This window comes from Colletotrichum karsti (genome assembly GCF_011947395.1).
Source record: "Colletotrichum karsti strain CkLH20 chromosome Unknown Scaffold3, whole genome shotgun sequence".
Classification (NCBI taxonomy): domain Eukaryota; kingdom Fungi; phylum Ascomycota; class Sordariomycetes; order Glomerellales; family Glomerellaceae; genus Colletotrichum; species Colletotrichum karsti.
Window position 1 is genome coordinate 1039682 of NW_024065903.1, and position 14637 is coordinate 1054318.

A 14637-nucleotide genomic window follows, 5' to 3' on the forward strand; every position below is an offset into this window, starting at 1 on the left:
ACGCATGTACTAGTAATCAGCCCGTTTGAGGCGGAAAAGTAGGTCATATCTGGTGTACGACCGTGGACGGCCGCCGTAGTGCGGCGTTGTATATTGCCATAGAGTGGCGGACAGCCTGTCTAATGAAGAGAGGACCACATATGACATTGAGGTCGAGACTTGACATGAACAGGCGCCATTGAGTTGAGAGAAACGCTGAGATTAATCGAAGATGCACGACTGCTCAGACCAGGTAAGTTGAATGAGTCACTTGGCAGACGGTTACTTGACTGGAAATTGTTACAGATAGGGATTACTTTATTTTTTTTATGACCATTCTGTCTCCAAGGTACTCTCCCAAGGGATTCGGAGGTTTCCACTTCCACGCCGAAAGAGTTATTGCTGCTGCTGTTCAAATGATTGAACGGTTGAGGAGGAATAAGGGCAGGTACGGGAGTGGCGGGCAATGGAGGTGTCATGCCGGAGTTTACGGCGGAAAGAGTGGGTTCCTGCCACAACGGGCCGCCAAAAGTCCGACCCGACCTGTCTTTTGCCATCCAGAGTCGTGTACGTAGTCATCCGAATAAGTCGATTTGCCCATTACCAACCGCATCAAATTTCTTTTGACCACCGCCTCGACCGCAGCGGTCGGTGTCACTAAGCTCCCAATTTCCACCCAGTCGACCGCCTACCATCCAGTAAGGCGATTCAATGAGGTAGCGCTACACGCGAATATTGTAACTCGACCCCGGTCGTCCCGTTTCCCCCAGGCATACACAATGGCGAGGTTTCTGCTGCGCCAGTCGGCGCAGCTCGCGCGAGCTGCCAGAATCACGCAGCGATCGACTCTTCGAATGCGATTTCAGCCGTCCTCCAATATAGCTCGACTGCGTCCCCAAGCGCCTCTGGCCGCCTACCGATCGCAATTCTATTCGACGTCGAACAAGCCAGAACCTCCGAAGGACGACAAGAAGGAAGAGAAGGACGAGAAGAGTCCAGAGAAGAATGAGGAGGAGGAGAAGAAGCCAAACGAAGAGACGGACACGGAGAAGCTGCGTGCCGCCGAGGAGGACCTCATACGGAAAGAATGGCCGCTGCCCGAAAACTGGGTGTACCTCACCGAGGAGGAGCTCGGCATTCTGCTCAAGATGGCCGAGAATGACAGGCTGCCCCAGTTTCAGAAAGACTTCTTCATCAAGAGCGTCGAGGAGATGAGGCTATTGGGAGCCCCCCAAGAGATGAGGGAGCTTCTGATTTCATTGAAAGAGCGTAAGTTGAAGCTGTCCGTGGCCGACATTACCAAGGTCCTTCGCGTCTCAACGAAGGTCGCAAAGAGATTTTCGGAATACGAGGCGACAGTAATGATGCGCGAAGAAGAACAGGAGATGAACAAGAGGGAGAAAAGAGGAGACGAGGAAGGACAGGGAAAGCAGAGAGACGAGCAGCGGAATCAGAACTCTGAGCAGGGTGAAGGTAGCCCTGGTGGGCCCGGCAAAAACAAGTGGCTCTTCGGCATGTTCAGCACCGGCGACTTGATTGTTGCCGCCCTCGTCTGGGCGGTGATATTGCCGTTCTTCGAGTCTATATTTTTCGGCTCTGAGAAGGAGATCACATGGCAGGAGCTGCGCAGGAATTTCCTCGACAAGGGTCTCGTCAACAAGCTCGTGGTCATCAAGACTACCGGCCGCGTTCGCGTTGAGCTCAACCGCGAGGGAGTGCAGTCGGTATACGGCGGTAACGAAGGCATCAACCCCAGCGTACAGTACTACTTCTCCATCGGCTCAGTTGAGATGTTCGAGAAGCAGCTTGAGGACGCCCAGAGAGAGCTCGGCATTCCGCCTGCGGAGCGCATTCCAGTGAGCTATGCTAGTGAGGGCGGCATCATGCCTCTGGTCTACGCTTTTGGCCCAACCCTGCTCCTTGTTGGTCTCTTGTACTACACCACCAAGCAGATGGGCCGTGGAGGCAATCAGATGTTTGGTATCGGTAAGAGCAAGGCTAAGCGGTTCAACCATGAGACGGCGATCAAAGTAAAGTTTGCCGATGTCGCCGGCATGGATGAGGCCAAGGTCGAGATCATGGAGTTCGTCAGCTTCCTCAAGACGCCCGAGCGATTCGAGAGGTTGGGCGCCAAGATCCCCCGCGGTGCTATTCTTGCCGGACCCCCGGGTACTGGTAAGACGCTGCTCGCCAAGGCCACGGCCGGCGAGTCGGGCGTTCCTTTCTTCAGCGTCAGCGGTTCCGAGTTCGTTGAGATGTTTGTCGGTGTCGGTCCTTCCAGAGTGCGCGACCTCTTCGCCACGGCTCGTAAGAACGCGCCCTGCATCATCTTCATTGACGAAATCGACGCCATTGGTCGTGCTAGACAGGAGGGCAACCGCATGGGTGGCAATGACGAACGCGAGGCTACGCTCAACCAGATCCTTACCGAGATGGATGGCTTCAACACTCAGGAGCAGGTTGTCGTTCTCGCAGGCACCAACCGAGCCGACATCCTCGACAAGGCTCTGATGCGTCCTGGCCGTTTCGACAGGCACATCTTCATCGACCGCCCGACGATGAAGGGCCGTCAGGACATCTTCAAGGTGCACCTTAGCAAGATCGTCACCAAGGAGGACATGGAGCACCTGACTGGTCGTCTGGCAACACTCACTCCTGGTTTCTCTGGTGCCGACATCGCCAACGCCGTCAACGAAGCCGCCCTGGTTGGTAAGTCAAGTCCAGCAACTCTTTATGTCAACAAGATACTAACATTCCGCAGCTGCCCGTGCCAACGCCGAGACTGTCGAGATGATTCACTTTGAGCAGGCCATTGAGCGTGTTATCGGAGGTCTCGAGCGCAAATCTCTCGTCCTCAACCCTAAGGAGAAGAAGACCGTTGCCTACCACGAGGCCGGCCACGCCATCTGCGGCTGGTACTTCGAGCACGCCGATCCCCTCCTCAAGGTGTCCATCATCCCCCGTGGACAGGGTGCGCTGGGTTATGCACAGTACTTGCCTGCTGGCGATGCGTACCTGATGACTGTGCAGCAGCTGATGGACCGCATGGCCATGACGCTGGGTGGTCGTATCTCTGAGGAGCTGCACTTCCCCACCGTCACAACAGGTGCCAGCGATGACTTCCGCAAGGTCACCCAGATGGCCCGCAAGATGGTAACCCAGTGGGGTATGTCTGAGAAGGTCGGTCCTCTTCACTTCGACGACGACCCGAACACCCTCCAGAAGCCCTTCGCCGAGGCAACCGCGCAGGCCATCGACGCCGAGGTGCACAGAATCGTGGAGGAGGCCTACAAGCAGTGCCGCGATCTGTTGCAGGCGAAGAAGCACGAGGTCGGCCTCGTTGCGGAGGAGCTTCTGAAGAAGGAGATGCTCACCCGTGACGACTTGGTCCGTATTCTCGGACCAAGACCGTTCGGCGACAACCAGGAGTTTGAGAAGTACTTTGGCGGCCAGGGCCAGAAGAGCGCGCCGCCGCCGCCACCAACGGAGGAGGCCGACAGCCCTCCCGAGAACCCTCCCGTCCCCCCTGCGCCCGCTTTCAAGAGTCTGGATGCCCAGGATAGCTCAAGGAGATGAAACAGTGGAAGAGGTGTCGGGCTGCAAGCCGCATTTCACGTCTGGCTGTCGGTTCCGGCAGCCGTGTTTTTTCTAAGGGGATAAAAAGGCTCTCAACTCTGTGTTACTAGTAGAGGCATCACCATTGCGGGCTGGAGTAGACGGTGGGACTTTATGTGTATTTGTATTTTGTAGATACATTCAGCCTCTCTCAAAAATACCAACTTCCTGCAGAGGGATATCAAAGAAAAAAGGGCAGCCTCAATCCACTCACGACCAGGAAGGGAACACCCCGTTGTGACAGCGCATGGAACGCTAAACGCACCAATGCTTTCAACACTAACAATCTCATATAATATGCTAATAAGAATGTATCAATAAAGGGTGTGGACTCGCCCTGGGTGTGATGTAGTACGCCCTTGGAAAGATTGACGTCTCTTTGACCTAAGCAAAACGCTCGCGCAAGATTAATCAAGAGACCAGACGACATCACACGAGCTCGATGGGCCGAGTTGCTGACGGCATTAGTGTGTCATATCTTTCGGGGTTAAGGGTCTGAGAGTTTTGGGATGGAATCGGCACGGCTACAACACTTCAGGGTTGTTGTTCCTGGTAATAGTGCTCTGAATAATGAGGGCAATAACACAGGTAGTCACGAGGAAAGGTTAGTAGTAGAGGTAGCCGGAGGCAGTGAGGGCAATAATCGAGGTACCGAGAGTTGTTACAAGGGGAAAAATGACCGCGGAGGAGTGTATCGAGCCAGAGATCAGAATCTTGCCGATCTCACGTACTAGCTTTTCAACCGGCGACTCCTAGCTCACCCATCCATCTCGGCCGTAGAAGTTGCTGTCCAACGCGGTCGACAGTCTCCTTCGCCTCACCCACGAAACCACCAGGAAGAAAGGATATCAGCAAAAATCCTTTGACATGAGAGACATCGCGAGTGGGTCGACCAAACTCCGACTCAGACAGCAAATCATTGGCGACGGCCCCCCGAGGTTGTTGAGAAAACCTCTCTGCCCAAGCAGAATTTTTCCGGGGGGCGTGACCAATCAGGACCGTCTTGGGGCCGTGGCATTCCCGGGACGGGCTTTCGCTGCGTGTTGTCGGCGCGGGCGAACTCACTACGAACATGCACGTGGCGAACTTGTTGCGGCTTTCTTGACTCGGGAGAGACCTTACTTACCAACCTAGAGAGCAGCGGTGGACGGTAGGTACTGCGGTGACGGCGAAGAGGGAGGTTGCCGTCATCATTTCTGCTTCCCATCTCTCTCTACTCCTCGGGAATATGCCCCGTTTCTGCGGTTTGGTTTTTCTTGTTCATTTGATGAGATATTGTGCTCGCCTCTCCCCACGGGTGCCATCCATATTCGAAACCTTGCCAGAGTTCCAATCGAGCGGGGGCAGACCTTTCTCTTCTGTCGCTGCTTTCTGAACATACCCGATTCTGGACTCGGTCCAGGTTCATCAGAGTTGTCGACCCTTCTCACATCATTTCCCTCTTCCCAGCAGTGCCATCTCGATTGCCGCCCTTCTGCAGCCTGTTCTTCTCATTGTTGCAGCTGCAGTCCCACTCAACGGTCGACTTTTACGGATACGGATACCTCTTCATCCCCAGAGGCCTGCCCTTCCCTCTTGGGTACCCTGTCTGGGTAGATCCATCCATTGATTCTTAAATACAACCACCACCACCCCTAGTTCATTGCCAAGGAGTTGTGCCGTCTTATTTACATCGTACACTCCAATTGCCAGCATCGCCAATTCTGTGCGGGAGGGTTTCTTCGATATGATTACGCACTGGTCCCTCCTCGCGTTTCGTTAACCTCTTATTGATATTCATTCCTCAACTTTGCTCTCTCGCCTCGTCGTTGAGCTTTCCGACGGCGCATTTCACAGAGACTTAGACGAAAGCCGTAACATCGGGGTTGGCGTAGTACCCGAAGAAGGGCAACTTTCTGTCCTTGCTTGACTTCGTCGAGAGTCTTTTGAAAGATGGCTCCCAACACGGACGAAAAAATGGTCGAGCCGCTCCCGAGACGGACGACGGGAAGCCAGAACAGTGCCGGCCGTCGTCAGCGGCGGACGAGTTGGTGGAGGGTCCAGCTGTTTCGCGGCATGATCAACGACATCCGGCGCCGAGCGCCGTTTTACACGAGCGATTGGCTGGACGCCTGGGATTATCGTGTCGTGCCGGCGACGGTGTACATGTATTTTGCAAAGTACGTCTGGCCGTTTCCTCGCGTCCCAGCCCTCTTACAACCCCGCGCGTTCGTCGGTGGTAACTTTGATGTTATTGGCCACGACGCCTTCGCATCGTGTGTCGTCGGTTGTGGATTCAGTATTGACGTAGGCTGTTAACAGTATCCTCCCCGCGCTGGCCTTCTCCCTCGACATGTTCACCAGCACCGGGTCGACATACGGCGTCAACGAGGTTCTCCTGGCCTCGGTCCTCGGCTCCGTCGTCTTTGCCGTCCTCGCATGCCAGCCCTTGGTCATCGTCGGCGTCACGGGCCCCATCACCGTCTTCAACTACACCGTCTACGACATCATGAAGCCGACGGGCGTGAACTATCTGGCCTTCATGTGCTGGATCGGTCTGTAAGTTCTCTCCCCCATCCGAAACCAAACATTGCCCTCTCGGCTTACGAGTCCGTCAGCTGGTCCCTCGTCTTCCACTGGATCCTCGCCATCATGAACTCCTGCAACTGGCTTCGCTACGTCACCCGTTTCCCCTGCGACATCTTCGGCTTCTACGTCGCCTTCATCTATCTCCAAAAGGGCATCCAAGTCCTCGAGCGTCTGGGCGACGCCGAGCCGTTCTACCTGTCCATAGTCGCTTCGCTGCTCGTCTTCATGGTCGCGTACGTCTGCGCCGGCGTCGGGGGCAGCGGTCTGTTCCACCACCACATGCGCATCTTCCTCAAGGACTACGGCACGCCATTGACCCTCATCTTCTTCACCGGCTTCGTCCGCATTGGGAGGATGAAGCCGATCCATCTGGAGGTGTTGCCGACGAGTATTGCGTTCATGCCGACTGCTGATCGCGGCTGGCTCGTTCATTTTTGGGATATCCCCGTCGGCGATATCTTTCTCGCCCTCCCTTTTGCGGTTTTGTTGACGATTCTGTTCTGGTTCGATCACAACGGTACATCCCTCCCACCCCCCCAATCACTATCGTAGACGGTACTAACTCGACGACAGTGTCATCCCTAATCGCCCAGGGCACCGAGTTTCCCCTCCGTAAACCCGCCGGTTTCCACTGGGACCTGTTCCTCCTCGGCCTGACCACCGGCGTCGCCGGCATCCTAGGCCTGCCCTTCCCCAACGGCCTCATCCCGCAGGCCCCCTTCCACACCGAATCCCTAACCGTACGAAAGTCCGAGGCAGAGGTCGACGACAAGGGCGAGTTCACCGGTAAATACGCGACGCGGGCCTCCCACGTCGTCGAGCAGCGCGTCTCGAACCTCGCCCAGGGTCTCCTGACCCTCGGCACCATGACCGGCCCGCTGCTGGTCGTGCTGCACCTGATACCGCACGGCGTGCTCGCGGGGCTCTTCTTCGTCATGGGCGTCCAGGCGCTCGAGGGCAACGGGATCACGCTCAAGCTGCTCTTCCTCGCGCGGGACCGCAACCTGACGCCGCCGAGCCACCCGCTCAACCAGATCCGCCGGCGCGCCGTGTGGGGCTTCGTCGCGATCGAGCTCGTCGGGTTCGGGGCCACCTTCGCCATCACGCAGACGGTGGCGGCCGTGGGGTTCCCGGTGTTCATCATGCTGCTCATCCCCATACGGGCGTGGCTGCTGCCGCGGTGGTTCTCGGGACAGGAGCTCGGGGTGCTGGATGGGCCTACGGCGAGCCCGTTCACGATGGAGAGCGTGGGCGGGGTGTACGGTGGTGACGCCGAGGAGGATTCGGACGAGACGAGGTTCGAGGACGGGCCGAAGAGCAGGCAGGCGAGTGGTAGCGAGGGCGTTCTGAGGAGTGCGGAGGAGGATGTTGAGCTGGGCCAGTCGAGGAGTGTTGAGTCTCTCGGGAGGGCCTCGAGGAGAGGGGGGCATGCGGGTGCTGCTGAGTGAGAGGATTTCCTTGCACGACAGAGGAATCTTGGATAATGTCTGGAGGGTCTAATTCTTGGATACCACCACGATGAAGTTGGATTGATGGAAGACATGAGTATTATAATCCCACGGGAAGACGTGGACAGTATATAGCGTTAGATACCAGAGAGGCCTGTCACTCGAGACGTGCTCTCGATTTGACACATACTTCGAGCGCGCGATATTCTCAGCGATAGAAACGAATTCACTAATTTAATCTTCACTCATCGGGTCAGGAGACTTGAGAAAGCTGGACCGCTCTCCAGCAAGGAAGGCATCGCTACTTTCCATGGTGAAAAATTGACTCCTTTCTCTGACTCCTATACCAACGGATAAATCGCACACACACTTTCGATGATTATGTATGTAGCCAATATGACAGGGTAGATTGCAGTGACGCATGCCATCGGAGCTGGAATACAGTTCTACTTGACCGTGTCTGAAGATAGCTTCGGGATGATGTTGCTTATGGTCAGGCGGACGTACTACCGTTCAGATCCTGCTTTTGTGTAGAGCTCGGCTGCGTAGGAGACGTGACGAAGCTTGAAGTAGTGTCAGATTTTCCGAGCGGAGGTGGATTGCTTCATGCCCAAAAATCAACATTCAGCCTCCTATATATTTCCCCCCCTTTTTTAGACTTGACTATATCGTCTTGAAGGCGCGATCCTCTCTAACTAGCTCGGATGTTTTTGTGGTAAGCCCGGCTAACGCTCTCCAGGAGCAAAAGAGACCAGTGCTGCTGTCCCAGGGTGATTCTATATGGAACTTGGAAGAAAAGGCGGATGAAAACGGCGGCACATGGGGGAGGGAATATCCGACGATGGTTTGGTGTACCCCAGAATGGAGAAACATAAATGCTAGGGCAAGATCGTCTGCGCTTCTGGGAACCCTATGTACACTGACTTGAGCTCAGTCGATAGGGAATTTGGCGAAGAGATGTCAGCGTTATTTCCGTCCTAATCCTGAGCTTAAACATAGCTATGTAGTGGCGATCGACATGTTGATTGGTATCTTTTGAGTAGTACGAGAGAGGCGGAAGAAAACAGAGCGGGAGAATTCAGTGAGAAAGTGCGGGAGACGTATTGAGCATATGGAAATGGGTTTCGGGTGGTGTGAGAGATCACATGGCAAGGAAACTTTGTGGTGATTACGTCCCTCGACAGTTTCCTGACAGTACCTAAGGTATGGACTAGAAACCTTGGCCAGTTCGAGCTCGTCAATAACGATTCTACTGTTATCTGCATCCATTTGTTTCATTTAGATCTGTCATAGAGTTAATGCTAATATTCCATTAGAAGAATGGCGACTATAGACTTAGTTCAATTGCTTGAGCTCTTTTGTAGCAACAGTAATAGTTCAAGCACAAGGTGGGTACTAAGTAGAATAACGTCAACGAGACGGCGGGTACACTTACGAAGCCGAGCCCTTTCTCGTCTTGATCTGGAGCTGTATCGACCTTCCCGAGCTGGCCAGCTGGGAGATGAGGTAGACACTAGCACTGGGGCTACCAAGCTCTGGTCCAAGATTGCGTATGTCGTTAACTTGAGCCAACGGCAATATATCAAGAACCGGTACGGGGGACTCGAGTTGACGAGCAAACTACCACTACTCCATTTAAGTTGGGTTTGATTTCTTTCTTGGAAAATCACTACCATCTAAGTTAATATGACCAAAAGCACGGCCAAGCACGGCCAGAATAACGTGGACAGCTGAAAAGTCTCCGAATGCTAACACAGTCGAAGTACACCACTCTAGCACACGTGGGCGGCTCCCCTGGATTACAACGGCTAGCAAACCTAAGATTTCTCGACGCAAGAACATAAGGGGAAACTCGGTAGTTTCCATCATTTCTTTTGCATCACGTCAGTCTTGTTTCAGGTACTGGAAGGCTGTCAACGGTCGTTGGACTCCGTGGGCAGTCCGGCGGAAGCGAGGTTCTTTCGTCCAGCGTACCAATGCGTGCCGTATCGTATAGTACACGAGATAAATGTTTCTTAGGCTTGAAGGCCACGGTGAGTTCATTCTGGTAAAGTGAGAGTTCGAAAAGGTGCTCAAAGATTTTTACTTCAGATGTAGAGCCACACCGGGAGGGAACGTTGAGTGGAAGGTTGCCCATCGAACCAGTTGTGAATCTGCTTTCCCTCCTGTTGCCATCAGTACGGATACACCGAATATTGTAAGCCTTGGGCTATTCAGAGAGTCGGGACCAGAACCATACGATCAGACATCCAGCTACGTGTTCAACTGAACTCCAGCTACCACTTCTAGCGCCCCGATCCAGTCTTCCTCAGCGCCCGCCAGCGTTATTGCCGACCACCTCAGTCAGCCTTTCATAGCTCCTTTCATTCTCCCTGTCGATATCCAGGCCATTTCTCCCCTCGAAACTACTCTCTGGTGTATCGAAGTTGCATTAATAGTGCCGCCAAACCTCCTGCCAAAACCACAACGGCTTCCGCCATAACGGCCGCGCTCGAGACCCCACGAACTCTGAACTTGGTAGCTGCCCCTGAGCGATCGTCAAAGTCAAGAGCAATGATCCAGATAGTTATATCAACTTCGACACAGACGCAGTACGCGAGAGTCTCAAAACAAACACTCTACGAATTGCGGAGGATCTGACTGAGTAATTATCAAAGACTTACGTGACTATCCAAGCAAGCCATCTCCCTCTATCACACCATTACCCCCCAGGGAAAAGAAGCTTCCTTCAATTTTGGCACGAAACACCTCAGGACACAAATCCTTGTTGAGGTCGAAAGCCCTTGGATGATCCTAAGATCGTGTGGTGTTTCGATACCCGGCTGCCCCTTGGTGAGCGTGTTCAAAATAAGCGATGATCCTCTACCCATCCACCTTTCTGACAGTGCGGTCTCAACGCAGTTGCGCCGGCTACTCTTCGTTTTCCGAGCCGGAAAAGGAATTACAATGCCTTCCGGCTCACTGGCGAGTTTGGGGATCCGAACTAATCAAACAAATCATGACATGACTACTCCAGATTATACCATCAAACCACCCGCGAAGTCGTGTATCATCTCAAACATTTATCTGTCTGACCAGCCGAAGCAAGCATAGTACATCGAACCGTCAAAAGAAGAGTCAAAAACGCCTGATCTGCCAAACCTTCATCATGCTTGGGAGACATGATAAGTATTCCCGCATAATCATTCTGAGTCTTGTCCTTGGGAACTCATACCCAAGTGTCTTCTCTGGGAATCTTACCTACCGAGAAGATGAGAAGCAACCGACGAGACTTCTTAGGAAGGCGACTATAAAACTGCAAAGCTCCAACATGATCAGATAAGAGCAGTTGCTGCGTGCTCTCGACCCGATGCGCTGGAGGAATCGGGAGATATGTCCTTGGTTGTAATAAATACCTAGACTCTACAGAAGCTAAAGAAAAGCCGAACCCCTTTACCCCTCTAGATTGGCCTTATCATGCGGCATATGAAAACCAGCACCTCGTCCTCCACGGTACTCAACATGGAAAGTTGGCCTCACCCCAGCCAACAAGCACATGTTCCAGTCAATCTCCTTACCTACCCATTCTTCGCAACAACTCCAACGCAACCACAGAGATGCCCCCTTCCCCGGAGCTCTCATCCAAAACCACCCAGCTCCGCGCCGTAACACGTCAGATCCTACGTGTACGTCCCGCCATCACGAGGGGGCAGACCCGACCAGATATACAGCCGCTGCCGGGAAAGCATGAACAAGACCGCGGTAGCTTCCGAAGTACGACCAACGTAAGCCTTGTGAGACGACCAACACGGAAGTACCATCAAGACGGGCCATCGCATAGCGTACGCTCGTCAGCCCGCCCCCTCCCCCGCCATCCGTCCATCTCGACCCCGAACCACTGGATCCCTTCAAATCCGCCCAGTCGGGAGAGAGATAGAGTCAGTCCCCTTCTCACGCATCCCAAAGCTGAAACCCGTCAATTCCTGCCCTTCCAGCTCTCCCGCCCTTACAAACATGTGTCACGACCACCAAAAGCCATCGAAGGCGAAAAAGATGACGACGATAGCATCCGGTAGAAAAAAGCCACAGTTGCTTACGTCGTCATACACCCCCTGTTCCGGAACCGACCAATCACAGCCTCGGCGCCGCGTTCAGCCCTAGGCCGCGTCGTCGGACGGGTTCACGGCAAAACTTCCAGCTTCTAGTGGGGGGTTGGTGCGACGTTTGCTTTTCGAGGAGAGGAAGAAAAAAAGGCGTTGAAACGTGCGGGACCCCGGATCAGGGAGTTCGTTTCGTTTTCTTTGCTTTTTACGGTTTGTGTTGCGTTCGTCCCGAGAGACGGGATGAAAGGGGCACATCGGACGTTGTATTCTGTTGATTGGAAGATCGCTCAGGCCTTTTTAGACCAATACTTTGTACTTGTCGTGAAGAACGGGGAACTCACTCAGCCACGGCACAGACGCCTGCCGGAGTCAACGTGCCCCCGGCAACTGAGACCCGAGTTGAACAACGGAGCCCCCCCTCCTTCATTTTAAACTCATAATCAAGAGACACGAGGTGAGGCAACAGATCAACGGATTTCACAACGAATCAGGTCACAAAAGTAAACAGGGACGGAATCGGTCATGTTTTTGAACGTTTTTATTTTGCTTTTTTGGTATTTTTCCCTCTGAAACTGCGCCGCTCCCAAAGGTAGTAACATGAAGTTTTGTATGAACCAAAAAAAAAAAAAAAGTTCCCTAAGTGCGCTGTTGGCGCAAAAGAGCGGCAAGAATTTGTGAGATTGTTAAGCCCGAACGAGAAGTTCGAAAGTAAGAACCTTCAAGACAAGAATGCGAGACCCGGCTTTGATATGATCTCAGCTAACTTGGACGTTTGGTCTCGCGGTTCGCGGGGGGGTTTGGAAGGGAAACGCCTGAATTGCTCCAATTGCTCCTTTCTCCGTAAAGCGCCCCGGTCCGAATAAGATGTAAACACAAAAGATTCTCTATAACCCTTTCTCCCCGCCGGCGAAGCCTCGCTGTTGTTGGTTGTTTGGTTGGGGGGTATCTATCCTGGTTTTTTGGTATACGGTGTGTCCGTAAACAGGTGTGAAGAAATGGCAGAAAAGACGAATCGCTGGCTGAACTTTTGAGGGTTCGTTTGGCTCATCGTGAGGGGAAGTAAGTCATGAAGTCGTAGCGCTCAGCGCTTGTTGGCAGCAACTTTGATGAAAGCTGAAAAAGGAAGGACAGAAAGACTCCTTTAGTGCTTGCCGAGGACGAAGTCACGCTTGACGCTCTCGGTCTCCTCGAAGACGCTGCGCTTGGCGGCAGTGCAGTTGTTGTTGCCGAGGGTGGTGACGAGGTCGGTCTCGGAGGTGACCTTGGTCTGGACGTCGTCGGGGAGGTAGTAGGCCTCGTTGCAGGGGTAGCAGTCGCAGCCGGAGGTGGGGGTGGCGCCGGAGGCCGGGTACATCTTCTTGACGCCGTTGTGGTCGTTGGGGTTGACGATGGCGGAGACGTCGAAGTAGGTGAGGCCGTTCCAGCCGTTGAAGGCGACCTCGCCGAGCATGCCGGTGACGTTCTCCTCGCCGTCCGAGACGGAGTACCAGTTGCCGATCCAGGAGTCGGGGATGTCGACCTTGGTGGTGCCCTTGCCGGGGACCTTGACGGACTCGACGGAGGCGAGGCCGGCGTTGGCGATGAAGTAGACGGTGCGGTCGACCTCGTCGAGGGAGTTGAAGGTGATGGTGTTGCCGGCGGCGGCGAGGGCGGCGGAGCCGAGGAGGGCGAGGGTGCTGAACTGCATCTTGACTTTTGGTGTTGATGTGTTTTGAGTTGTGGTTGGTGTGGAAGTGAACTGTAAACGTTGTCTACAACTGTTTTACAGATTCAGGTGGTGGAGGATGTCAAAGGTGGAAGCCACTGGCTGGACCTTGGATGAAGATTGCCCGAGATGGGTGATGTGTGAGATGTGAACTCGAGAGTTGAACGGACCGGGGCCGTTGAATGTTGTTGGATAAGCTTTCAAAAGAGTGAAAAGCTGTGAGTTTGAAAAGAATGGTGTCTGAAAGACAAGTGTGTTCGAGGCTCGGCCAGGATAGTGATGAGGATGGAGAATCAAAACCGGGGAAGGAGAGGCTTCAAGGAAACGCGGCCATACTTATATTTCTAACGAGAGGATGAGAGAAAAGGGACATGCCCGGTCTCATGAAAGATGGTGGTGGGGAGCTCTGGAGCTGGAGGTGTCAAGGAAACATCTACTTCTCCTGGTGGAGACTCAGCCCGAGGGTGTTTCCCAGAGTTGCATGGAGCATGCCTCCATCAGAGAGTGGGCTTGGATATTGGCCGCCATGGCGGTTGTGACTTGTACACGGCCGTTGTAACTTGTCAACCATGATTGGACGTGTCTGTGAATTAATGGCCTCATCAGGCTCAGAGTCTTCGGTCTGGACCTGCTGGGCTACCATCCTGTACGGTCTTACCACTCGGCATACTGTGTACTGGACGACATCCAACAAAGCCTGTCCTGTCCGTAGGTGGCTTTCCCAGACGACTGACTGCCTTTTCCCAGACAGCTGGCTTTTCCCATGGTTTGGAGCTGGAACAGGGGCATCGGAACAAACGACATGAGAGACAGGTTCATAGGCCCTCATTCCGTCAGGTTATTTCGAGGACCCCATTCTGCACCTATTCTTGGGGGATTATCTCAGGCTGTGCCTGTGCCTGTGCCGTGCGTGGGAGTTCCTTTTCGTTTCTGGCGCCAAGGCCGCCCCTTTCGGGGGCTAGATGACGGCTTCGGGGCGGAAATGGGCAGAGACGACGCGGCAAGCAGAACGGGTACCTGGCGTCAAGAGACGGGCTCGGACTGGGCAGTGCGGGTGGTGGAGGGACTTCGGTACTCGTGTAAGCGACGCGGTGCCAGGTAGGGTACGGACATGGTGGTTGTATCTTGAATTGGTTTTGCAGTCTCCGTAAGCAATACGTATTTCGAGTACTCCATACTCTGCAGTGTACACGTCTTTTCTGCAAGTACTTGTTGGTCGCGGTCGTCAGCCTTTTGGGGC

General features: G+C 54.0%; 3 protein-coding genes across 3 annotated transcripts; 2 read left to right on the forward strand and 1 right to left on the reverse strand.

The window, feature by feature from the left end:
* Positions 1–758: 758 nt before the first annotated feature.
* On the forward strand, positions 759–3555 carry CkaCkLH20_01385 (ATP-dependent metallopeptidase HflB; the record flags this gene model as incomplete). The annotated part of the gene is made up of 2 exons (XM_038884104.1): positions 759–2688; positions 2741–3555. The coding sequence occupies 2 exons, from the start codon at positions 759–761 to the stop codon at positions 3553–3555; spliced, it is 2745 nt and encodes a 914-aa protein (XP_038750696.1).
* Positions 3556–5550: 1995 nt separating this feature from the next.
* Positions 5551–7610, forward strand: CkaCkLH20_01386 (uncharacterized protein; the record flags this gene model as incomplete). The annotated part of the gene is made up of 4 exons (XM_038884105.1): positions 5551–5849; positions 5896–6132; positions 6192–6679; positions 6736–7610. 4 exons carry the CDS (start codon positions 5551–5553, stop codon positions 7608–7610), a joined length of 1899 nt encoding a protein of 632 aa, XP_038750697.1.
* A 5223-nt stretch (positions 7611–12833) lies between these two features.
* CkaCkLH20_01387 (DNase1 protein) lies at positions 12834–13379 on the reverse strand (the record flags this gene model as incomplete). Its single annotated transcript, XM_038884106.1, has 1 exon — positions 12834–13379. The coding sequence occupies one exon, from the start codon at positions 13377–13379 to the stop codon at positions 12834–12836; it is 546 nt and encodes a 181-aa protein (XP_038750698.1).
* Positions 13380–14637: the final 1258 nt, after the last annotated feature.